Source organism: Eretmochelys imbricata, chromosome 9, assembly GCF_965152235.1.
Source record: "Eretmochelys imbricata isolate rEreImb1 chromosome 9, rEreImb1.hap1, whole genome shotgun sequence".
Classification (NCBI taxonomy): Eukaryota; Metazoa; Chordata; order Testudines; family Cheloniidae; genus Eretmochelys; species Eretmochelys imbricata.
Window position 1 is genome coordinate 28,280,216 of NC_135580.1, and position 26,779 is coordinate 28,306,994.

General features: G+C 40.6%; 1 protein-coding gene across 1 annotated transcript in view; it reads left to right on the top strand.

Moving 5' to 3' along the window:
- WWTR1 (WW domain containing transcription regulator 1) overlaps window positions 1-26,779 on the top strand; it is a 116,399-nt gene that overhangs the window by 52,444 nt on the left and 37,176 nt on the right. Inside the window, exon 2 of the mRNA XM_077826437.1 lies at window positions 14,984-15,120. Within this exon, the coding sequence (XP_077682563.1) occupies window positions 14,984-15,120 (137 nt within the window). The remainder of the gene's footprint in view (window positions 1-14,983; window positions 15,121-26,779) is intronic.

Here is a 26,779-nt window from a genome sequence, read left to right on the forward strand (position 1 = left end):
TGCTGGTTAGTGATTGGAACAGTATCTCAAGGCATTTTAAAATCTAATATCAGTACAACAATAATTAAAAACAAAATAAAAGATCTTGTTGACATGGTGTAGTAACGGATCAACAGCCTGAATAAATCAACTTTCTCTGAGCTTTTTAGTAGTTAGGATAGGCTAGGTTGACTAGGGTATAGTCTGAAAAAGAAATGGGACATCTCTCTGTCCACTGAGGATGCAGAAGGTACATTGTGCTGTTTTCCAACCTATCAGAGAGGGGGCCAAGGCCTAATCAACTAAGAACTGAGATTTATTCTTTTAATTATTAGTGAGATGTCCCTCCTCCCCAGTACAGCATAACTTGACATACTCCCACTTGTTTCTTCCCTGCTTGGCCTGCTTTGTGTTTAGTACAATACGAGTTTACCTTGCATTAGTGTATTTCAAATGAGATTTGAAAACAGATGGGGTGTTGATAAGGTAGATATATATAGGAAGGTTCTTTTGGGTGGAAAGAGCTGCAGAAGAGGAAGTTCTCATGCCCATTACTAATGGGATTGTTCAAGGAGACCTAAAGAAGGCTAACACTAGTTGAGCAGAGGATATGGGGACAGGAGTAAAATGAGAAAAGTATTGTGAAATAGACTGGAGCAAGACCCTGTAAAGTTCTAAAAACATGGAAAGCTCTTTTGAACTGGATCCTGAAATAAATGGAAAGTCAGTGAAGTTGTTTGAAGATAGGAGTAATCTGGTGAAGGATACTGTTGTACATGAAGTATTTGGAGTGATATGAAAGAAAGCTACTCCCTTTGCTAAGAAAGAGAAGATTAGAGATTGTCCTGGTCAGTGGTGGATTTTTTAAGTGGGAGGGCGTGAGCAGGAACAGGGTTTTAGAGAGCTGTGAAGGTATTGGGGGCAAATGAATTCTATGCAATAAACAAGTAACAATTATTGTAAGACATTAAGATGGAGACCAAATGATGGGAGAAGAAAGTGAGTCAAGAGAGGTAATTTTCTTGAGGCAATGGATTATGTTAGAAAGATCCGGAGGTTTGCAGAGGAGAGACAAGAGAAAAGGGGAGGGGAAGTGAAGGAGAAAGTACTTATTGGAAGGGATGCGGGGGGAGAGGGGGAGAGTTTGAAGAGAGAAGATATCAAATATTAACTTGAAAAAAGAAAGTAAATTTTCTGATTCATTTTCTGGGTCTTGAATTGTTTATCCAAGTAATCCTGTTCTCTTCTCCCCATTGTCTTGAAAGTTGGCTCTGTGTTCAGGCACTACACTTTGTCTGCTCCCTCTCATAATTAGGATCCTACCAAATTCATGGTCCATTTTGGTCAATTTCACAGTCGTAGGATTTTAAAAATAATAAATGTCATGATTTCAGCTATTTAAATCTGAAATTCCACAGTGTTGTAATTCTAGGGGTCCTGAACAAAAAAGGAGATGTGGGGAGGGGGTTTGTGGATGGTGCTGATACCTTTACTTCTGCGCTGCTGCTGGGGGAAGTGCTGAATTCATAGCTGAGACACTGGAGAGTGGCAGCTGCTGGCCAGGAGCCCAGCTCTGAAGGCAGAGCCACCGCCAGCAGCTGTGCAGAAGCAAGGACGGCATGGTACAGTATTGACACCCTTACTTCTGTGCTGCTGCGGGTGGGGCGCTGCCTTCAGAGCTGGGTGCCCGGCCAGCCACCGCTGCTCTCTGGCTGCCCAGCTGTGAAGGCAGCACCGAAGTAAGAGTGGCAATACCATGATCCTCCTAAAATAACCTTGTGACACCCCCCCACCCACCCCCCGCAACTCCCTTTTGGGTCAGGACCCCCAATTTGAGAAACATTGGTCTTCCCCCATGAAGTCTGTATAATATAGGGTAAAGGCACACAAAAGACCAGATTTCACGGTCCATGACATATTTGTCATGGCAGTGAATTTGGTAGGGCCCTACTCACAATTATTTAACACTTGTATTATGGTAGAGCCTACAAGCCATCCAGGCCGGAGCCCCATTGTGCTAAGTGTTGTATAAACATATTGTAAATGATAGTCCCTGACCCAAAGCTCTTACAGTCTAAAAGATCAGATATAACAACTGGATGATATAAACGGGTGGAATGGAGATAGGGAAGACAGGATAACAAATATAAGATCTGCACATCTTATTAACTTTAAGCAAATGGGTTGTCCTGTTGCCTTCAGTGGGACTACTTGCATGCTTAAATGCTTTGCTGAATTGGGGCGTAAATGTGCCAACGATATTAATTTAACTAAATGCCGAAAATGAATACTGCACCAGAAATTTTTCTTTCATTTTCTAAACAAAATTATATAAAACCAATAGTAAAGGAGTGGAACATCAGAAGTATATAAATAGCATTACAGTAGTTTCAGGAGAGCAACAACAACAAAAAAACCTAAATTGGTGTAAATTTTTTAAATGTAAAATCATTGTAATTTGCTTCCTCCTCACCCCTTTAGCTGTGCAATAAAGTTTACTCCCATGTTGAGACCTTGGATGCCATGTTTCTGTCTGGAGCAAAATTTTTATAGCTCTGTTACAAAACCCTGAAAATAAGACATCTAATGGAAACACTGACAAATGGATAAAAAAATCATATTAGTTCTCTCTCCCTGTGACATTGTATACTCCATGCCAGCTGAAATGTTGATTTGCTGTTGACATTCACTTAATAAAATTAAATATTGCGTTTTCATATGATTTCATATGGTGAATCCTTTCCTAGCACTGTTGTTATATAATATGGTAGTTAAGTAGTGAAATCTTAAAGCAAATTAGATTAGGAAAAGAAAAAAGGATTGTATGGACTTTCTCCTTTTCTTGTTAGAAATACACATGTGCATGTAAGAGCAAACACAAACACAGAGAATTCTGTGTAGCATTTGCTCAGCACCTGGTGAGGTGAGGGCCTTTGGACTTCCTTTTGGGTAGGGAGTGTCCAAAGAGCTTGGGGGAACAGTAGCTGCAGCAGGCCAGAACTTGTCTTGCAAAAGGAAACAACAGCTAGGAAGGTAATAATACAGGTTTCCTCCTCATCTGTGCTCTAAATCAAAGTACTCTAAATAGAAGACAGTTGCTGAAATACTGGTAAATGAGATTTCTTCACACACATAAAAATAAACAAAACCAAACATCTCAACCTTGGGCTCAAACTTTAGAGATGGAGGCTTGCCTGAGTCAATCGCAGTAAAGTGCCATTACACCATTCTGGCAATGTAAAGGGACCTTAGATAGGGTTGCCAGGTGTCCGGTTTTCGACCGGAACACCTGGTTGAAAAGGGATCCTGGTAGCTCCGGTGAGCACCACTGACTGGACCGTTAAAAGTCCAGTTGGTGTGGGGCTGGCAGGCTCCCTACCTGGCTCCGCGCAACTCCCTGGAAGTGGTGACATGTCCCTCCTTGGCAGAAGCGCAGCCAGGGGGGCTCTGCATGTGCTGCCCCCACTCTGAGTGCTGGTTCTGCAGTTCTCATTGGCCGGGAACTGAATGGGAGCTGCCAGGGAGGCACCTGTGGATGGGGGCAGCGCAAGTAGAGCTGCCTGGCCATGCGTCTGCCTAGGAGTCAGAGGGACACGTTGCCACTTCTGGGAGCCGCCTGAGATCAGCGTCACCTGGAGCCCACACCCCCTCCCAGAACCCAACCTCCTGCCCCAGCTCTGAGCCCCCTCCCGCACCTTAACCCCTCATTTATGACCCTACCCAAGAGCCCATACCCCTCCCTCACCCCAACACCCTGTCCCAGCCCTGAGTCCCCTTCTGCACCCACACCCAACCCTCTGACCCAGCTCAGAACCCCCTCCCACACTCTGAACCCATTGGCCCCAGCCCAGAGCCCCCTCCTGCACCCTAACCCCCTCATCCCTGTTCCCACCCCAGAGCCTGCACCCCCAACCAAAGCCATCACCTCCCACCTGCACCCAGCGAAGGGGTGTGGCAATGGTGTTAGGTTTTGTGCGATTAGAAAGTTAGCAACCCTAACCTTAGAGTGGGTGCAAATTTTAGGGCTGCTTGATGTTGTCAAAGCAGTATAAAAGGGGATTGTATTGTACCTGAGAATCAGGCGCAGTGTAGTTAAATGATAACTGAGACAGGTTTGGGAATAATTTACTTAACTAACAACAAGAAATAAGTTATAAATTAAACACAGTGCTCTGTAATTCTATCCTGGCTATATTCTGTCTCTGTCCCTGCAACTAGTTCCCATCTCTGAGGCCAAGACTATACTGCAATTTTAGGAAACAATACCAGTAGGAACCCTACCGGACAGGTTTAACTGCTGTGGTAGAAATATCGAAAGTTGCTGGTGCCTTATCTTTATGTAGGCTTCCCATTGTCACTGGTGGGAATTTTTTCCTAAAATTCTCTAGTCAGTCCTGAGTGTGACAGAGTCTGTGAGAATTCACAAGAAGTGTGGCACTGGAGAGTGTCCTGCAGGACATTCGGGCAACTTTAAATGGTCTGCTGAAGCTTAATCCCATATAGCACTCAAGAATCTGAACACTCTGAATATTAGCACCTCACAGGATCAGGCCTACAGCTCAAGTTTAGACAATAGTAGGGTGAAGAACATTTAAATTAGTACTTGATTTCTGCTGGTCATATGCATATATACTTTGGTCATGCGAAGCGAGAGCCTTGATTGAATGCAGGCCTTCTGAATGTGAGGTGTGTCCCACCTTGATCTTGAGAGAATACTAGGCCAGCTTGCTTCTGACATTAACAGTTACTTAAAACAATGTCACTTAGAGGGAGGGAAAATGGTGATTAAAATGTATAATTCATAACAATCTGCCCAAAATAGCAGCTATCGCTCTGGGGAGGAACGAGCTGTTACCTTATTGCATGAAGGAGCGGTTTATTTCACGTTGGAGGTCACTGGCTGGGCAGTAAATGGAAGCTCTTAGTGCAGATATTTGCCGAATGTCTGTTCTGTGCAAATAGATTGTTTTCTAAAATAAGCTCCTGAAATACTAACATATTGAAGGCAGTTCCATTACACTCTTAACTCCCTGATGTACAGTTACTCTTTCATTATTGGATCCTTCATACTAGGGGTCATTGAACTTTTGTGTGGCTTGGATCTGGCTGTAATTTTACCAGAAATTGCAGTGTAGCTCAGTGAGTGAGATCACTAGACCACAGTGTTGTGGCCCGAGGTCAGCTTTTTAAATTAAAAAACAAAACAAAAACTATCCCTTTATATAAAACTCTGCCCACCACATGGTACAATACTAAAGCACTTGCCATTACTTCTGAATTGAGAAAAGACGTCTCTCTCCCTCCCTCCACCCCCTTCCTTTCTTTCAGGGAACAGAAAGGAAAAAAAAGTTGGGCAATGACTTGGCTCTGCTTACAGAGATGTAAACAGATTTCCCAATGTTTAATAATGGTTGTATAGCCGGAAGTGGATGACTGTTCTCTAGCACAATGTGAGCTGTCACCCTGTGAAGAGCAGTAAATGAGTCAGAACATGTGGGTTGTTGATGATGATGATGAGTCATCAGCTTCTCCCTTGTCCTAAAGCAGGTTTACTTTGATGTGGCTCAGTCACAAAATCCACTCTTTTCGTCCCTGTGACAAACCCTTGGTAAAGAAGTCCATACAATTACTATTGTGATAGTCAAATTATAAACTTGTATTATTTTATGTGACAGCACGCTTGCAAAATAATAGATTGCAGATTAGTTCATCCCTCCTCCTCTCCCCTTCATCTTTTTAGATGAGTGGGTTTGAATCTCATGGGGCTGGGGGAAAAAATCCATGAAACAGAAACTAGTGAGGTCAATTTATCATTAGAGTGGGTAATGGCAAAATGAAGACTAACAGATTTTTCATGCTACTGTTTGCTAATTTAAACTAACTGATCCCTCTTGGCAAGGCAGCAGTGGAAGTCAGGGATTAGAGCCTAACAGTTTGAAAATATGATACGTGAATTAGCTCAAAATTCTAAAGAACTTTAACATTTTAAAATGGGAAGCCCACACTCAGATAGGAAACTTGTCACAAAGCACTAGGAGTTAGAAATGGAACAGAATCATAAAAATCTTATTAAAAATAGATAAGGACTTTTGTTTTACCATGTCACGAAGATGGGACAGCCTCTAAGATCCCAGAGTTCATGGGCATAGAGCTCATGTTTGAAGTCATGAATGGTAAAGCTCCCTTTCACATCAGGAAGAGGAGTGTTAGCCCACAGCTGAGCATTTTTGAAAATCCTACCCTTGCATTTTGTCTTTTCTGTCTACTTATATGGCCTGCATCACTGTAATATGTGAGTGCCTCACAGTAATTTAGAAATAGAAATAACTTCTATTGGTGAGAGAGACAAGCTTTTGAGTGGCTTGTCTCTCTCACCAACAGAAGTGGGTCCAATGACTGACATGGCTACAACTACACTGCCGAAACAAGTCATGACTCTTCAGCCTTGTCTACCCAAAAGAGGTTTTATGTTATAACTTAAGGTCTAAATTTAAACCAGTATAGTTATATTACAGTATAAGTGTCTGCACAGGTGCTATGTCTGTATAACCATATTGGTTTAACTGCTAAAACTTTTCCACGTAAACAAGACCTTAGAGAAGGCTTTGTTGTCAAGGGGCTTTTACACATTGTCACCCAGACTCAGACCTAATGTTGACTTTAATACTGAAAGATAAATACATACTTAGCCTTGCTGTCCATCTCCTGAGTAGTTTGTCTTTTCCATGTAACAACGTAAAACTGCATTGCAGTATTGTCCTCTGAGCACTGAAGGGATGATTTGTGTTTTATATTACTTGCTTTTGTCTGAAGCTTTGCGTGCTCTCTCTCTCTGATTTTTGCCTTGTGGAATTGGTGGTTCTAGAAATAAAACAGGGAGCAGCTGGGCTGATATAAACCCTCAGTTAGGGGTGTTTGGAGTCTTTTGCATAGTGATTCTCTCCATTTTGCATAGAAATGCAGACTTGAGCTGAAATACTTAAATGAATCTTAGTTACAAAGACATTTCACTAGTATTAGTGAAACATTTTCCTCTTTTTTTACTTCAAGCACTGGACCGGCATCATTCTTTTAAGGAACATAGTTCCACAAATAATGCCAAAGTTAACCCTTACTTACACTTGCACAGCCCTGCTGAATTCAGGTTGGCCACTAAACGTAATGCATGCTATTATACTTTTATAATAGTGTTCTGCATAAGAGCCATGTCTCTTTCAGTGTTTGTGATTCTGTGCTGGTAATATATCTTAATTGGTTCTGATACTGGAATTTCATGCGTTGCCTAGATTCTCTTCTAAAGGAGCGTTTGAACTTCAGACTGAACACAAGGAACTACCCAGATGTTCTGCATTCGAAAGTTTGAAACGCACTCATGAAGTTCCACGTCCTGCTCATCAGCCTTTAAGATAAAAGAGATTGCTGTGAATTGAAACTTGTCAGTTCTGATAACCAACAGGTCATTGGGATTGGTATAAGGCTCACCCCAGGCAGTTTTTGCAGTTCTCCAACCTAGAGCTTGCTGGTCTAGGTAACAAGACATTGGACCAAATTCTGATTTCAGTTACCTTGGTATAAATCCATTGATTTCAATGGAGTGGGGGGATACACCTGCTTTTGCAAGGGCTTAGTTTGGTCTCCAAAAGGTTAACAGTAACTATCTAGAGAGCTGTGATTTATTGTTTATTTAAAAAAAACCGTATTGGATATAAGTGGAAAATGAACCATCTTCCTGTTTTCATACTTGCTGCTGCCTCTCTAAAAGCCATACCTATATCTTTTTTTTGCAAGAGCCCTTAGAGTTGGAATCTAATTTTTACAGTGAGTGTTAGTTTTAAATCTGTACTGGTACTAGTTTTCTTTTGACTAACAATAGCTCTTCATATCTAGTAATGTTAAATAAACAGTGTTGGCCAATCACAGTCTTTTCCTTGAATAATGGGATAAAAACCTGTCTAATGGGCTTAGTTAAAAGTTCCAGTAGTGATCAACAGTTCCTTAATCTTGAGAATCACAATATGAATGCCATACTTGAGCCCCTATATTTGAAACTCTGTCTTCATGTTTTTGAATAGAGTAGATATGTTTGTACACTGCTAGATTGGCACCAACGCAGGCGATTCAGGGCACTTGTGGCTTTTGGCTAAGGCTATTGAGAACATTTCATATTTACATAGAGCATTCCTGGGGTTTTTTTCATGTGGCTTGATAGTTTTAGATCTGTGATCCCTACATTTTTGGATCAATATCTCTATTCTTTGGGATGTTCAGAAGCCTTGTCACTTGGCTATCATTGCTTTATTTCTCACATGTATAATTAAGGCACAGATTAGTGCTGTTCATGTAAAAAGGATCAAGTTTTTGAATAATATCAATATCAGTTGCAGCTACAGTTTTGTGACTAGCTGCTTTGCATGGCAATTTGCAGAACATTTTTATCATCAGTTTTTGCAAGTCTTTTTGGGTTCTGTTGCTGTGACATGGCTTGTTTGATTAAATTTGTAAAGACAAAAAGTGCAGGTTGTGCTGATTTTTGTCTGAGAGTGCAATAATACTTTCTAGAAATGTCTTAACTTAAAAATAAAATTATTCTTTGTTTGTTTATAACAGATGTTGTTTGGTTTCTTCATGTTTTGTGCTGTTTTGATCCTGACTGTACTAATAGCTAAGAAAAGGCATAAAGTTCACAGGAAGCAAATGGCAGAGCTGTTCCTTGTAATCCCCTGTAGGCAGGGCATCTTCAGAGGACATATTTTGAATAGCATGAAATGGGCGGAGAATTGGCTCATGATACAAAGAGGGAGAAAAAACCTCCTTTACAGAACTGCAACTCATTTCATCCTAATTTGGTGATCAGAAATCAAGTGCTCTGACTGACAAATGTTTTTCCAAAAGAACAGCTATCACTTGACTGTGGCATTTATAGTATATCACAGATAGTACTAGGATAGATGTATTCATAAAAACAAAGAGTTTCAATTCCATCGTTTTGTTAAACTAAAAAATATATTTACCTGTAAGGATATATTGTCTCATCCTAAAGTGCCCTAACATTGGAGTTTGGTCTCCACACACAAAGTCTGAAATAGTCCAGGGCACTCTGCAAGGCCAGTCTATTTACCCAGGCTTTGAGAAGAGGAGGGGCTTGATAAGGCCTGGTATTTATGGATGAAGTGGAGTACAGTTTGTGTTTGACTTTATTTCTTCTTGCTGATTTTTCTGTGTAGGGTGGGTGGAAATTGCTGGCTTATTTAATAGGGTCATGTATTGTTTATATAATGATGGTTTTAAAGTATATAAAAATTACTAAGAGCTTGGGATAGGTACCTTTGTTATACACATGAATCAAAAGAAATAAAATAAACATATAAATCGCAAATATCATCAATATCTTCGGTACAGACTCAGGTAATGCAACCCTGTATGTGATCACTGCTTCTGGTCTGAATGAGAAAAAAGTGATCATGTTTCTTAGTATATTAATGTATGTTGCTTGCAGGAAATAATTAAAATGCAAGAATGCTAATACTGAAAGGAACTTTGATAAGAGAGGAGGATTTTCAAGCCAGGCATTTTAGTATTCTTGTGTGTTTTTCTTTTTGTTGAGAGCCCTTCCTGTTGTACATAATTGGTAGTTGCAGTTTAAGGTTTCTGTTTTGTAGTAAGAATCACAGGCACGTTCTGACAAGTTATGGGTTACCTAATACAACTGGCTTCATAAATACTTTAACTTGTGCATCAAGTACTTCTAAAGGAATGTATGCTTCCAGTTTATAAAGCTCTATCTGCCTTTGAAAGTTACTTAGAAGGAAAATTTAATCTGGCTTAATTTTTTTATCTTGACTACATTTTAAAGGATTGTAAAATAACTTTAAAGTGAAGAATCTATTCTGACATAAGTTTAATTAAGATAGTATTTCAGAAATTTCTAAAGATTATGTTTTAATACATGCTTATCCCTACTTGGGCAGTACATTTTCCCCCATATGTTTGTTAGAAATCCCAAATGCACAACCCTGATTACATTTAATCTTTTTACTTGAATTTAGTGTGCCAGATCAAACAGAATGGTGGGCCTTTAAATGTAATTGACAGTTGATATAATTACCTCCCACCCTATATAAAAGTAAATTGGACTATACACTAGAGAGCATTGCCAAATTTATTTTTATAACTGGATCTTTCATACAACCATTTATAACACTTTAGAGTTGGAGGTAGACTTGAAATGAACTGAACTGGCTACAATGATTTCGCAGAACTGGCTACAATGATTCTTATACTGACCGAAAGGCAAAGTGAAGTAGAATACAAGAAAAAGCTGAAATGTTAATAGTGGTAAAGGCTTGCATGGAGGGCAAGATGGAAGGATGAAATAATGGGGGAAGGGAAACATGAGAGAGGTGTATAGCTGATCATAGGCTTCAGCAAAGGAGAAAGTATTAAGGCGAGGCTTGAAAGGAAGTGACTCAGGTGTGTAATCTACAGTTGTGGAGACTTGGAGGGAATAGGTTAAATGTGAAATGAAAAGTAAAAACAAACAAACAATTATCAGAGGTATAAAGACAGCCTCAAAACTACTTGTTCATTTTTTAAAGGATTTTTTCTGCTTGGGGTTTATATTATTTCTGACAATATCCAAACCTGACTTTAGAGCATTTGGAGGAGTGGGATGGTAACATCACAGTAGGCTGTTGTGATGTTGGCAGACCGGGGCTAGCTAATGCCACGGCCCCCTAGGCCTCACTGAACACTAACAAATGCATAGCTGGAAACCAGTGTGGCTCACCTATGTAAAGTAGATATTAAAGTTTTAAGAATGTGTTTGGTGTTTCAATTTTAATGAAATGCTTGTAGGATGCTCCATGTATTAATCTTACATATAACACCTGTATCCCATGTTATAAGCTAATATTGTCTGTAACTAAAAAAGCGTTTGCCCTAAAGCTCTCCACAGTCAGGAGAGAAGCATTACCAACTATGAAATACTAGCTTACCCTGAGAGGTGTCACCTCCTCTCCAACAAAAGAGGGCACATAGACACCAGACAAGCCATTGTGGAACATCAGTGGACAAAAGACTTAGTTGATTGCTACCTCCACACCTATGAAGAGGAGATGTGCACAGTCCCTCCCATCAACTTGAGCTCTGGGGGAACGGAATAAAAATCCCTGCCAAGAAGAAATTGTTATCCCCTGGACTTCATGAGAGGGCAAGACTTCTAAGTGTAAGCACGGGATCCCCGGCTGTTTAGCTTGGTTTAGCCCTAAAGGACATAGAGAGCTTGCACATTACAGCAGCGTCTATTACTTTTGAAACCTAAGCCTGTAATTAATGCGTGTGTGTGTTTAACCTTGTAAATAACTCTATTTCTTTTCTTAGATAATAAATCTTTAGATAGCTTATTATAGGATTGGCTACAAGCATTGTCTTTGGTATGAGATCTCACATACAGTTGACCCAGGGTAGGTGACTGGTCCTAGGGGACTGGAAGTAACCTGAATGTTGTTGTGATTTTTAGTGCAAGGGGCCATTGATCACAAAAACAAGCTTGCCAGGGTGGCAAGATAGACCAGATCAAGGGGACTGTGACTTCATGTTAAGGCTGTTACAGTGCTTGAGGAGTTCACACCTGATACTTGGTTGGTGAAATCTAAGTATAGAACTCACACCCAGTTTGGGGTTGTGCCTTGGTTTGTAACAGTCTGTTCTGAGGTTGGCACTCGCGTTTGTGAGCCACTCCAGATAGCTTGACAGCTGTAACCTGATTTGCAGCTCTTCCAATTATCGGTTGAGAGGGAAAGGCATCTGGAGTCTTAAGGATGAGGGGTGGAGACTGTGATAACAGGAAGGTGGTGACAATAGGTCCGGAATAGAGTCCAGTGAAGATACCAGTGATGGGTCCTGTATAGAGGGCATGGGACACCCCCTTCCCATAAATATGCAAAAACACACAGAGATAGGTGTGTGTGTGAGAATTGTGAACACAGCAAATCTATAGCAGTCTGTTATCAATTTTCTGTGTTTCCAGTTCATATTTAGTAACAGCGTCAGGGTATTCTTCTCCACCGCTTCTGAGACATCTGCGCAGACTATGCAGTCAAGATCTGAAATGAGGCAAGCCACAAGGATTTTGAGTGGGGCTGGAGTGCTGTATTTACCACTCAAGTCGCAGGCTGAGGTGATTGTAGAGCACTCTAAAGTGTTACAACAGGTTAAAGAATATTTAGATAAATTAGATATAATCAGGTCATCAGGGCCTGATGAAATTCATCCTAGGGTAGTTAAGGAACTAGCTGAAGCAGTCTCGGAACCAAGAGCTCATAGAGGATCGGTGAGATTGGAGGATTGGAGAAGGGCAAACATAGTTCCTGTCCTTAAAAACAGGAACAAAGAGGACCTAGAGAATTATAGACCAGCCTAACTTCAATACCTGGAAAGATACTGGAACAAATTATTAAACAGACATGTGTAAGCCTAGAGGATAAAAGGGTTATAGGGATTAGCCAGCATGGATTTGGCAAGAACACATAATGCCAAACCAATATAATTTCCTTCTTTTACAGGCTTATTGGCCTAGTGGGTAGGAAGTAAGCAATAGACTTGATACATCTTGATTTTAGTAAGGCTTTATACACAGTCCCACATGACATTCTTATAAGCAAACTAAGGAAATGGTCTATAAGATGGTTGAACAACTGTACCCAGAGAATAGTTGTCAATGGTCAATCACTGTCAAACTGGGAAGTGCATATAGGTATCCTGCATGGGTCAGTCCTGGGTCTGGTATTTTTCAGTATTTTCATTAATGACTTGGATAATGGAGTGGGGTATGGTTATAAAATTAGCAGATGACATCAAGCTGTGAGAGGTTGCAAGCAATTTGGAGGATAGGATGAGAATTTGAAATGACCTTGACAAATTGAGAATTGATCTGAAATTGATGAGATGAAATTCAATAAAGATGAGCAAGTATTATGAGTAGGAAGGAAAAATCAAATGCACAACTTCAAAATGGGGAATAACTGGCTAAGTGGTTGTTCTGCTGAAAAGGATCTGGGGGTTATAGTGGATCACAAATTGAATATGAGTCAACAATGTGATGCAGTTACAAAAAAGTCTAATATCATTCTGGTGTGTATTAACAGTAGTGTCATGTGAAAGACACGGGAGGCAACTGTCCTGTTGGTGCTGGTGAGGTCTCAGCTGGAATACTGTGTCCAATTCTGGGTGCCACATTTTAGAAAAGATGTGGATAAAATGGAGAGAGTTCAGAGGAGAGCAACAAAAATGATAAAAGGGTTAGAAAACCTGACCTATAAGGAAAGGTTAAAAAACTGAGCATGTTTAGTCTTGAGAAAAGAAGACTGAGGGTGGACCTGATGGGTAAGGCTGCGAGTCTTTCACAGAGGTCACAGAAGTAACGGATTCCACGACTTTCTGGAATCTCCGTGACTTCCGCAGCTGTAGCCGCACTGGCCACTGGTCTGGCTGCCCTGGGGTCAGCCACACTGGCCACTGCTTGGGCCACCCCAGGCAGCTGGTCCCGGGCGGTGCCCCGGAGCAGTGGTCCAGGAGTAGCGATGGCACCTTAGGGCCACCCGCCCTCCCCCACAGCTGGAGAAGCTGCGATGGGGCTACGGACCACCGCACCCCAGGGGCAGTGGCGGGGCCATGGGCTGCCCTACCCCAGGAACGGCAGTGGGGCCACAGGCCACCCCCAGGGGCAACAGTGACCACCGGAGCACCCACCCCAGAGCAGCAGCGCCTGCTGGAGTGCCCCCCTCCTCTCCCAGCACCTAAGATTTAGTTAGGGGTATTTTTAGTAAAAGTCATGGACAGGTCACTGGCTGTGACTTTTTGTTGATTGCCCGTGACCTGTCCATGACTTTTACTAAAAATACCCATGACTAAATCATAGCCTTACTGATGAGTCTTCAAGTATGTTAAGGACTGTTATAAGGAGGACTATGATCAATTGTTCTCCATGTCCACTGAAGGAATGAGCTTAATCCCATCCCAGTTTGGTATTGTCCTCCAACTTTATAAGTGGACTCTCTGTGCCATTATCTAAAATCACTGATGAAGATATCAAACAGAACCAGACCCAGAACTGATCCCTGTGGGGGGCCCCACTCACTATGCCCTTTCAGCTTGACTGTGAACCACTGATAACTACTCTTTGGGAACAGTTTTCCAGCCAGTTATGCACTTACCTTGTAGTAGCTCCATGTAGGTTGTAGTTCCATAGTTTGTTTATGAGAAGGTCATGTGAGACAGCATCAAAGGTCTTACTAAAGTCAAGATATACCACATCTATCGCTTCCCCCCATCCACAATGCTTGTTACTCTGTCAAAGAAAGCTATTAGGTTGGTTGACACAATTTGTTCTTGACAAATCCATGCTGACTGTTATTCGTCTTCTTATCTTCTAGGTGTTTGCAAATTGATTCCTTAATGATTTTCTCCATTATCTTTCTGGTTACTGAAGTTAAGATGACTGGTCTGTATTTCCCCGGGTTGTTCTTATTTCCCTTTTTATAGATTGGCACTATATTTTCCCTTTTCCAGTCCTCTGAAATCTCTCCCATCTTCTGTGACTTTTTGAAGATAATCGCTAATGGCTCAGATATCTCCTCAGTCAGTTCCTTGAGTATTCTAGGCTGTGTTTTATCAGGTCCTGGTGACTTGAAGACATCTAACTTGTCAAAGACATCATTGTGAGTGCCGTCATTTGTCCAGGTTAGTGAAGGTGATCCATACGGAAAGGTAAGCAAAGTGGTGTCACAGCAGATAGAAGACTGGAGGGCTGCAATTCGTTCAAGAGTAAAAGTAAAGGACAGCATTATAGTTGTTTATAAATGGATTGCAGTGAATCAAGAAGGGTGGATAAATGAAGGATTTGAGGAATAATTGGTTCCTTTTATGGCTCCTATGCTCTGACAATCTGCATAGTATGCCTGAGGTTTTCCTTTTAAATTGATCTCCCTTTCTTTCCCTTTTGCAGTCATATTGAAAAAATTACAACATGGCAAGACCCTCGAAAGACCATGAATCAGCCACTAAATCATATGAACCATCATCCTGCCGCAACTTCCACACCAGTGCCGCAGAGATCAATGGCAATGTCCCAGCCAAATCTGGGTAAGTATTGCAAGTCATTTCCTAACTTAAAAAAAAAGGAGTGGAACTGGCTGGTTATTATACTACCATTTTCCAATGTACTTTTTGCTTGAGTGCAGGTAACTGTGAACATCAGTGATCCTGTCATCAGGCCAAATGGTATATTCCCCATTTCCTCTGTCTATTATTTCTCTCTCTAATCTCGGGAACAAGGGAATAACAACATTGTTACTGCTTGAGATAAGGTTCTGACATTGTCAAGAGGCTTTTTGTTTTGGAACTTCCATGGCAAATCCCTTTTGTGGTATTGAGTAGGACAGAAAAATATATCACCCCAATACTTTTCCATTCAAGTGTGCTATAAAACATGCCTTCACCACAACTACATTTTATCATTCTCAAAGCTGCAGTACAAAGTTCTGGTAGAAGAAATCTGCCTTGAGCCTTTCCTCTATCTGATCAAGTCAAAGGTTATTCTCGGGCCATTGTATGCATTAGATTATTAGATTCTGCAGCAGCAGTTGCTTAAATGCTTTCAAAATAAAGCTATTCTATTTACATTGATCAGTGTCAGGTGGAGGGATGTGAGAACCACTTACAAATAGAATGGATTTTAAAAGAAACAGTTTAAATACTAGATTTTCAATAATGAAAAAAACAAACAATCTGAAGACTTTTGCTGAATGGCTTGTGTACTTAGGTACCTGCTGATTCAGCAAAGCACTTAGGTATGTGCTTAACTTTAAGCATGTGCTTAAGTCCTCTCAATTTTGCTGAATCTGAGCCTTAGTGAATATAACAGCCATGAAGATTTAAGAGGAAACTAACAATGAAAAGAAAAACCTTCCTTATATGCTTAAGAAATAATAAGAATAATTAATAATTCTTTGCATTTATACTGCACCTTTCATCTGAGGATCTTAAAGTACTTTACAGAGGTAAGTAATATAATTTCTTTTACATATGGAGAAAATGAAGCATAGAGAGGTCAGGTTACTTGCGCAAGGTCAGACAATTAGATCAAAGAGTCCTGATTGGAAGTATAAACCAGATTTTAGTGGAGAGCTGGCCATTGAGTTTATGTGTATATGTTCTGTGCATATGCAATTCAGCTGGGATCTCTTTTCGCACATTGAAAAGACTCCAGAAATCTTTAAGTTGTAAAGAGTTACCTATGGCAGCAATACTAAAGATATACTCATTTTCATGTTTTGTTTATAATAAGTACTTTACTGATGACTGTCCTCTAAGATAAATCACCCCACGGTCTCACCACTTGTTTTTTTCCCAACAATTGTCACTGCTTGGATATTTACAGTACAAACCTGTTGTTGGTTGTGCTATGCAAGTCAGTGGACAGTAGCAGATGTGTCACGAGAATGGACATCTGAAGAAGAAACCTGAATAAACTCCAAAAGGCTAGTGAGTCACACTAAATGGTAATACCAACACTTTGCTCTGCACATATTATTTAAAATCACAGCTGCCTGTGGTTCACTTTCTGTTCATAGCAATCCTAAAATAAAGACTCAAAAGGAAAAAGATGGGAACATTTTTTTCTTTTGCTCATGTCAACCCTTCAGCTGCTGTTGCCACCTTTATCTTCGCTATATAGTACAAAAAAAAAAAAAAAAAAAGGAGGGGGAAAACCCACACATTATCATTTTTAAGACAGGATTTCCCCAAAGATTTTTGGGGGAAAGGCAGAGAGTCAAATCTATTAAGTAGTGATTTAAAAAAGAAAACAAAACAAAAAAAGTATTTTTAAATTAAAGGTTGTGGGGGGGAGGGGTCTTAATGAGGATTCAAGAGATTAAAAATAAAAGCCAGGTGGGGCACCACCCATTGGTTTAGTTGAGGATTTTTTCTTGAAGGAATTTGGACGCCATAATATAGTGAAAGGAAAATACTTTGGGTCACGTTCATCCCGGGACAACTCCACTGACTTCAACTACACCGTACACTTCATTCAAACTCCCGCCCCCATATATGTTGGAGCAATCTTTTCTGTTTTTGTACAGGGTCTAGGACAAGGATCGGCAACGTTTGGCCACAGCCCACCAGGGTAAACCCCCGGCGGACCAGGCCAGTTTGTTTACCTGCGTGTCTGCAGGTTCAGCTGATCACGGCTCCCACTGGCTGCGGTTCGCTGCTCCAGGGCAATGGGGGCTGCGGGAAGCCGCGACCAGCACATCCCTGGGCCCACGCTGTTTCCCACAGCCCCCATTGGCCTGGAGCGCGAACTGCGGCCAGTGGGAGCTGCGATCAGCCGAACCTGCGGATGCAGCAGGTAAACAAACTGGCCTAGCCCATCAGGGGGCTTACCCTGGCGGACTGTGGGCCAAATGTTGCCAATCTCTGGTCTAGGACAATAGGATCCTAGTCTGTTATTAGGCCTAGTCACTACTGCGATAGAAGTAAAAAATATTAATTTCCACAGTGTCAACATTAATTTAATCAATTTGGTGATTGCTTCAACACAAATTACAGGTTTTTTTCTGGGCCTAGCTACTTCTTTGTGAGATGGTACGGCAAGTCCTTGGGAGTTTTGGCTGCACAGTAGGATAACTCTTTTCTTTCCTCAGCTCTGTATCAGGTTCTATATCATGATTTCTGGTTTTACAATCCAAGTACTGATCTAGATAGACCACTGAAATGTATGTGTTAAAATCCTTAAAAAGAAAGTTGTATTAATTTACAAAATAAGAACAGGAACAGCACTTTATTTAAAAACAAAAACAAATAATTCAGTTTAGGCTAATTGGAAAGTGTTCATACTTACAGAGACTACAAGACTGTGATTTAAACCTTCCCCCCAAAAACTTTCACCTCTCCTCATTCAAACAGACTCTGGATACTGGATGTGACAGTTCAAAGTACACATAACCAGTTTTCAGTTCCATATCAGGATGTCTCTGTTTTGAAATCATTTTTGCCAAAGGAAAATGACATGTCCCTTTACTATTTTGTGACACTACCAGTGTTGTTATAAAACCTGCTTTGTTGGGTTCATGTCAGATATTTAAATGAGCAGTTTGCTGGAATAGCACTGCGCCCCTGAGCCAGAAGCTATTGTGCCAACATCCTACCAGACATCACAGGAAAAATGAAAACTGGATAACAAGATAAACCACCCTTCTGGCGATAGTTGGTTCCTAACCTTTTAGCAAAAGCAGTCTACGCCTCTGTCTGTTGTCTTTTTCACCACTATAGGAATTAAAAAATAAGTTTTTCTTTTGAAGATATGCCACCTACAAGTAAGACGTTTAAGTATTCCAGGTCTGAGTCCTGGTCTGCACTTCCAATTACTAACATGTGTTTTTCTTGCTATGCTTCTTGTGATGATATGGAAAACGAGGTCTGTTTTGTACAGCTTGTTGTACTGGTTTATAACATCCCTTCAGCTATATTTTCTGGGAAATGTGCAAAGGCGCTTATAAACTTTTTATCAAAAGCAAATAATGTGATTAAATGATAGCACATCCTAATATGCTCGTGGCTTCGGGCATAGAGAAATCTATAGTGAATGGTCATTGAAATTTGAAGACATACTTTAAGGAATCTGCAGCCCTTTTCTATGCCCCCCACCCCACCCTTTTAACTGTGGTTTATGTGGTAAATTTATGAGCTAAACATCTGCTGTTTCATATAGCTTTACCAGTTCTGATGCTCTCTACCTTTTAAAAGTTTGTTTTTATAAATGCTATTTAATATAGAAAACTGAAGGCATTTCTCTCTTTGATGGATCATGTTAGTTCTAGACATAGTCATGTAAAACCAATATATGCTTCTATGTTAGGTCAGATTAGTCCAACTCCACAGAAGTCAATGAAGTTGCACATGTATAACTGAGAGCAGAATTTGATCTTTAAATCAATATAATTGGCTAGCAAATGTTGGAGATTTTTTTAAGCCTGGCATTTTTAAACTTCTCAATCATTTCTATCTCCAAAATTGTTAGTATCTGGCTGTACAAAGAACAGATTACTTTAACAGGAGGAGTTTTCTAATTATAGGATGAAAGTTCTTCTATTTGGTGTGGAGCAAAGGAAGTGTCTCTGAAGACCTGAAGCTATGTCTACACGAGAGAACTTACCTGTACCAATGCAGCTGCACCGCTGTAAGATCTCTCATAGCGCCACTCTATGCCAATGGGAGAGAACTCTCCTTTTGACATAATTAAACCACCCCCAATCAGTGGCGGTAAGCCATGTTGGCAAGAGAACCTCTCCCATTGACATAGCGCTGTGCACACTGCCACTTATGCTGGTGTAACATATGTCGCTCGGGGGGGTGTTTTTTCACACCCCTGTGTGACATAAGTTTTGCTGACATAAGTGGCAGTGTAGACATGACCTCAGTGAAACATGGTATTTCTTTTCCTTTCATCAACACTTGATATGCCCAATTTATTTAATGCTGAATCTGCACATGAATCCAGTTTCTGTCTAACCTAACATAAATGGATCAGGTGAAGAAGACTAGCTGTCTTTCTCAAACGACTGAAAGAAAAAAATATTACTCCAAAGTGAGTTAAAAGTGGTCTCCAAACTGATCTGCCCCAATAAAAGAGGGCTTACAGTGAACCATTCTGACATGTGGCTATGAATCCTGCCTAATACCTTCATTGGGACTAGAGACACAAGTCTGCTATCTTTTCTTATCAGCTAACATCAGTCTAGGCACAGGATACAGCCTTCTTTGTTAAGTGTATATTATTTGTTTGTATTATTTCTTAATAATTTGCCCAAGTGTTTAGCTCATGGAGATCACTTTATCATGGAGATAAATGAGGTTCCATTTATAAATGGTTAATAAATGATTAATAGATTGTTATATAGTCAGACAGATAAATATGATGCTTATAATGTATAACAGACATTACTTACATCTGTATCATACTCATTACATCTATTAATCAGTTATTAACCTTTTATAAACCATTTATAAATGGAACTTGAATATAAATTGTGACCCCGATGGGATTATTTGAAACTTGGGGTTGTAAAGAAATACGATCTGCAGTGGCCTTAATAGCAATCCCTGGAATAGCAATCCTTGGAGTTGCTGAGTATTGTTATGGGCTGTATGTAGGCAAGTATTTTTTTTAAAGTAGACCCTCATGAATGTTTGATTTCTTTCTATACTGTGCATCATACAACACACAGAATCATTTAGATTTTCACTCTGGTTCCTTGGAGCTATTTCAGTTGGACTACTTTAGTGCATACGTACAACCCTGACTGAAGTTGCTGAACACAATCTGGCCTTTAATTAAATATTGCCCAGATTTATCATTATGCAAATTGCTTTAATATGAAATGTAATGAAAACACACCAGATTACTTGCTTCACTTTTTGATATAATTCAATTTGTGTTTATATGGCTGAGTAGCTGGTCATTTAGAAAATGCCTAACCAAAAATTAGGCCAAGTTTCAAAGAAGTCAGTGGGGCTCAGCATGGGTACAGGCACACAGCTGTGTACCGTCAGTTGCAGGACTGAGGCCATACTACAAATGCTAGATACATTTGGAATAAATGACTGGTAAAAGAAGTCAGTCTCTATTTCTGTCTTTAATATTCTATTTAGAATTTTTGATTAATCCTTCCAAAGATGCTTAGATATAGAAGGTCACAGATGAACTACAGTAAATTTTGCTTTTTAATCACCTTTTTAAAATTTTTAAGGGTTTTTCTTACCTAGTTATTTAAGAGTCCACTTTATTATGAATATCAGATATTCAAGCATAGGCTTCCCTTAACATCTCTGAACCTATTCAAGGCATAGCTTTGCACCTTTCTGACATGGCATATTGTCATTTGCATCCTTATGTTGCATAAGCCCCGGATATATTTATCTTCCCATAACTAGTGCTCTCAGGATTCAGAACAGCCGCATCAAAATGTAAGACAGCTCAGTTTTTCCTTAATTGAAGTTGTGAATGCTGCCCTAAGTTTGGAGCTTTTGTATTACCCACCAATTAAAATAATTTCTGTGCTAAATTAATAGTTTTGTCAATGTAATGACTAGAATTCTTACATGGCTCAATCCTTTCTGACCCACTGGAACATTTTTGTTGCTCTGAGTTTGAAGGGCTTCGTAATGAAATGCTCTATCCAAGAAAGGTGAAGCTGAAATGTCCTGTCATTAAGCCATTTGTATAGCTCACTAATGAAATCACCACTCCCAGTGAAGTTCCCAAAACATTCTTTGAGCCATGTCTTGAACTCCCAATTTCATCATTCCTGTACAGTTTTTGAAGTTTCATGAGTGCAGATGGTCTTTTTTCCCTCTTCTCCCAGCTTAAAGTGAGAGTCCTTTATCTTCTTCTTTTGTAGAGCTATAATACTTCCCAGTGAATGTTGCTAGTTGGCAGCGATCAGTAACAACTGCTATAGCCTGCTTTTTCTAAATAATTTGTGGTGAGGAAGTCAGCATAAGTTCTACTCCCATACAAGGGACAGTGGCATTCATTGCCCTCAAATCTCTAATGGTTGCATAGGGCGTTATGTGCACACACCAGGCCCTCAGCCACAGTGCTTGGGCAAAAGGCCTGTTTTGATGATTTGCCCTTGAAGGCCCAGGGAACCAGTTGGCTATGAGGACTCTGCGGATGAATAGTTTTGCAGACAGACTACTATCAATGACTTTGTAAAGTGTTACAATTATTTTTTCTTTTTGACTGATAAAATGATATAGTGGCTTCTAAATGCTCTCTTCGCCTGCTTTGTCCTCGTAATGGTATTCCAATGGTTTTCAACTGAGCCAGTGAGGAGAGGGCTAGAGGGGCAGTTGTTCCTGAGTGACTCCTTTCCTTTCTCTGTGAGTACTCAGAGTGTTTTTGGGGTAATTGTATATGTGCTCTGAGACCTTATGATGGGGGGCTCCACAACAATCTGTTCTCTCAATCCCCCTGTTCAATAGTGCTGGCTAGTGCTTTAGAACAGCTTATCCACAATCAGAGATTGGGATGTGGCTAAGGTCTTTGCTGGATGAGGTTCTTTTATAGAATGGCAGAGATAATATTGGCACCCTTATCTGAAAGGATATGCTTACCGTTGGTTATCAGATATACAGCCTGGGGGGTTGATTTTACTTTTCAGATTTGGACCTCATCATAGTCATCCTTGCCTTGGCTAGTTTAAGGCTGGATCTCTGTAACTTGTTCTACATGGAGCTACACCTCAAGGCTATTCTGAAAGTACAACTAATACAGAATCTGTGTGTCTATCTTCTAAATGGAGCTCGTTATACCTGTGCTCCATGATCTGCATGGCCTTAAACTACAAAATTCCATAATATTCATGGGCCTGCCCTCCTCAGAGACCGTGTCTCTCTTTATGGATTCACAGTAGTACAAGTAACAAAGGAGCTCCAGCTTGTACCCTTCCATTTTGAATGAGGGAAGCTGATGGCAGCTCTTTTTCAAGGAGGAGTCCTCATATCTAGATTTTTTTTTTTCTGCTTTGGTCTGTCAGAGCCTAGATTTTATGACCTTCAGGGCATACTGCAAGGCCCAATTGTTCTATTATGCTTTTTCTAGAGGACTGAGGATTATTAAGTGGGGTCCTGGGGTTGATAGTTTGGGAGGAGTTTGTTGGCACTTTGTAAATGTTTCTGGGTTTAATTATTTATTTAGGCATTCCATATACATCTTCAGAGTGTGTTGTTAAAATGTGCAGATCAATCTAAATAAACTAGTAAAACAACAGTCCCTCTGGATGGTCCCATCATTATCTCTAGTGCCCTAGACCATCTTTTCTGTCTCTTTCTTCACTGTTGGCAATCTAACAGCAGCAGCACCCCCAGAAATGGAATTCCTGCCTGACCCTCCCCACTTGGAATTTTCCTTTTCTGGCATGCCAGACAGCTTGTATGCCTCAGCAATCTTTGCCCTGAGATGTGATTGATGGGTGCAAATGCAAAAGCTGTGGTCACATATGAGCTGTCTGGCAGGCCAGAAGTGTCAGCGAGATGAAGCAGAGTCACCCAGAGAGAACTGGAGCAGAGCCATGTCCCTGTGGGTCCCAGACCCCCTGCATTAGTGTTGAGACAGTCTTCCTACTTATTCTTACTCCTGCTGTCATATTTATTCCTCCATAACATGTTTTCTATTGTGCTTTGCCAGACTTCTGAATTCTACTCTGATCTGCAGCGTTTATCTGACCCAGCTAGCTCTACTTTTGCCGTCTAGTCTTTCTGCAGAAAGGCTGCCTCATGGAATTCTGTTCAGTGAGAATACCTTCTTCACAGGTTTTGTAAGGATTAACTCACCAATATAAATGCATTGATGTGAATATATGTAGTATTACAACTGTGTAAATACTGTCATTCCTGAGAACCTGAATTTCTATATTCTCATACTCCTTTCATATCCGGATCAAGTTATTTATGTCTCTGCTACCACTTTCTTCATCAGTTACATGCTATTGTCATCCGGTTAGGAGGGTCACCAGAGGCTGTGGACTCATACTGACCTAGAGAATTGAGGGAAAGCTGTTGGGAGGTGATAAGAAGTGCTGTGGGTATGCAAAGGTGAAACAGCCTGGTCTAATATGGGGAGGAAACTAGATGGGTTTCCACAGAAATGGGCCTGATGAAAATTAAGTTCATGGCAGCCTGGAATAATTCCTCACACATTTTTCCTTATCAAATACAAGATTCTGGCATCACAAATAAACAGATGCTACACAAGGAACTTCAGAAGATGGAATTTCAGAGCACACTATATATATTTTTAAGGGATCAATTACTGGCAGGGCAGGTAGTTCTGTATGTGCTTCTGCTTGCACTTGTAGAACATTTTTCAGCTGAACATCTCAGGTGCTGTACACACACAAAGAGTATGTCTATACTACCCGCCAGATTGGCGAGCCGCGATCAATCCAGTCAGAGTCGATTTATCGATAAATTGACCCCTGAGTGCTCTCACGTCAATTCCTGTACCCCACCGCCACGAGAGGCGCAGGCGAAGTCAATGGGGGAGCGGCAGCAATCGACTCACCGCAGTGAAGACACCGCGGTGAGTAGGTCTAAGTACGTCAATTCATAACTTAGATTGACACTCCCCTCTCCCCCATGTGTAGACCAGGGCTAACTAATTAAGCTTCAAATCATACCTTTGAAGGAGGGAAATAATATTAGCCTTATGGCATGGATCAAGAAACTGAGGCATAGAAAAGTGAAGAGCCTGATTTTAAATTCAGTGTGGTCTGTGAGAGTTCATCACCTTTGAAAATCAGACCCTAAGTGACTCATCCGAGGTTTACACAGCAAAGTAGGTAGCAGACTCGGGAACAAACTCCAGAACTTCTGACTTTTATATCCACACTAACTGTAAGGCCTGGTCTACACTGGGGGGGGAATCGATCTAAGTTAGGCAACTTCAGCTACGTGAATAACATAGCTGAAGTCAACGTACTTAGACCTACTCACCGCCGTGAGTTGACTGTGGCTGCTCCCCCGTCAACTCCGCCTGCACCTCTCGCAGTGGTGGAGCACAGGGGTTGACGGGAGAGCGCTCGGGGGTCGATTTATCGCGTCTAGACTAGACACGATAAATCAACCCCCCTCTAGATCGATCGCTGCCCACCGATCCGGCGGGTAGTATAGACATACCCTTAGTCTTATACTGTGATCATTAGACCATGCTTCCTCTTTGTATGAAAGAGAGCTGCACTAAACTCTGGAGGAAGAGAGGCTTCAGAATTTCACTACAAAGAGAGAGAGCTCTTTCCCTGAGCAAAGATCTACCAGCAAGTATGATCCCAGTGGTCTGAGATGTACAGCTTCAGCAGATTAAATAAATTGTTCTTAGGGAGTTGAAGACATTATATGTTAAAAGGGTAAATTTTAACAGGGAAAGCAGCTTATACTAGCAATGGCTTATATTACAGAAATACACTTGTGAACTAAAATATTTGGCCTACCACTACAATGACTGTGGTAACTTAATTTGGGCCTGGTAATAATGTGGTTTATGGTATTTTGCACCTGCTTTAGTGTTTTTAATCAGCCAGGAAGTCCAATCAATAAAAAGTTACAGTAATTCTCTCTAGCACTAATAGAGGCATGAACCAAAGTTTCCATAGCCTGCCGTGATAAAAGGGGGTGTAACTGTGCTATTGTTGAAAATGATGTTAAATTGTCATTGCGGTTACACTACCGCTATGGGACTCCAGGGATAAGGCCACACAAACGCGTAAGGTTTTAAGACCGGCAAGATGTATTTCAGTGATAGCCAACATAATATTTGGTGTTTTGGAATTGTCTATGTTTAGCCAGACTTAGTTTGCTTAAATCTGGCTAGAAATCTGTAATATTGAGAGGAAGAGTTTGTTTTTTCCCCAATTGGGCTGTATCCATACATCACCAGCGGTGTAGAAGTGCTTTCTGTTTCAAATAACTTTTGATTATTGGATATCCTGAAATGTATAGCCAGGAGTCAGATGTGGCTGCGGTGAATAGTGTTAGGAGATGTTTATGGTTAATGAAATATGATTTATATGAGAGGTGGAACCCTTCCTGGAGGACCCCGCATACTACATGGAAATGAGGTGTGTGCAACCCTCTTTCTGGGAAAGCACGTTTTCAGGTTATTTGAAATTAAAACCACCAAGAAGCAATTTAGGCAGATTTAGTACAGACTAGATGAGAGTAATGTATTCACATTTTACAGAGAAGCAGCTGTAAAGCTACAGTGACTAACAGGAGTTAACTTCAGTAGCATGAACCTGGAACATTCAAAGAACAATGTGTTCAAAAGACACTAGATTTTTTTTTAAAGCCTATTTTTTTAATTTAAATGAAAGCATGTTTCTGTTTGGATATAAGCATTCAAGGCTAGCAACCCAAACATTTCAGCATTGTGTTAGTACAAGAGAACCAGAAAGTGGAATTGACTAGTTCATTTTCCTAGTCCAAACAGAATGAAATGCAAAAAGCAGAGAAACAACAAAAATGAGGAAAATAAATAACATTTGTATAATTATTAATTTTTAAGTAAGAGATGTTATTAGTAACACTGCTAAGGAATTTAAGATATAGTTCTAACCAGCGTCTGCCACTTTAAGACCAGCTGTGCTAAAGAAAAGCCAACACTCCGGGTATTTATTCAATTATTCTAAAAGATCTGTCAGACAGTTTTGTGTTACATTCAGTTTTGATGCTATACTTGAAGATTGTGTTAAACCTGAAGCAATGAAGACAGGAAAGTGTTGCTAAAAGTACAAATCACAGACCTCTCTACATTTTCAGCTGGAACTGTTGAGAAATTTCTACATGGTCATTCTCAGCCCAGAAAGCTGAGTGAAGGTGCTCTGTGTGCAATGGGATAGTGAAACTTTTTTGTTTAATACTTTACAGATTTTTTGGAACGAAATGCACACTGAACTGAAAAGCAGCATTTTTGCTGACCTTGTTGGAAGGCTAATGCAGTTTCTGGGAAATAAGTGAAACAAGCAGTTCTTTGTTGGCAGGAGCAGAGAGAGAGAGAGAGAGAGAGAGGAGGGAAAGACTGGTCTTTTTTTCTTCACAATGTCGTGACTAAGTCAAAACTGTAATATGGCTAGATTTTTCTTTTACCTCTGCAGACATATGTTTTTCATCAGACTGTGCTGCGTGACACCTGATGCTGGTGAGTTCATATGGATTAGGCTATGGACTGCCCATAAACAGA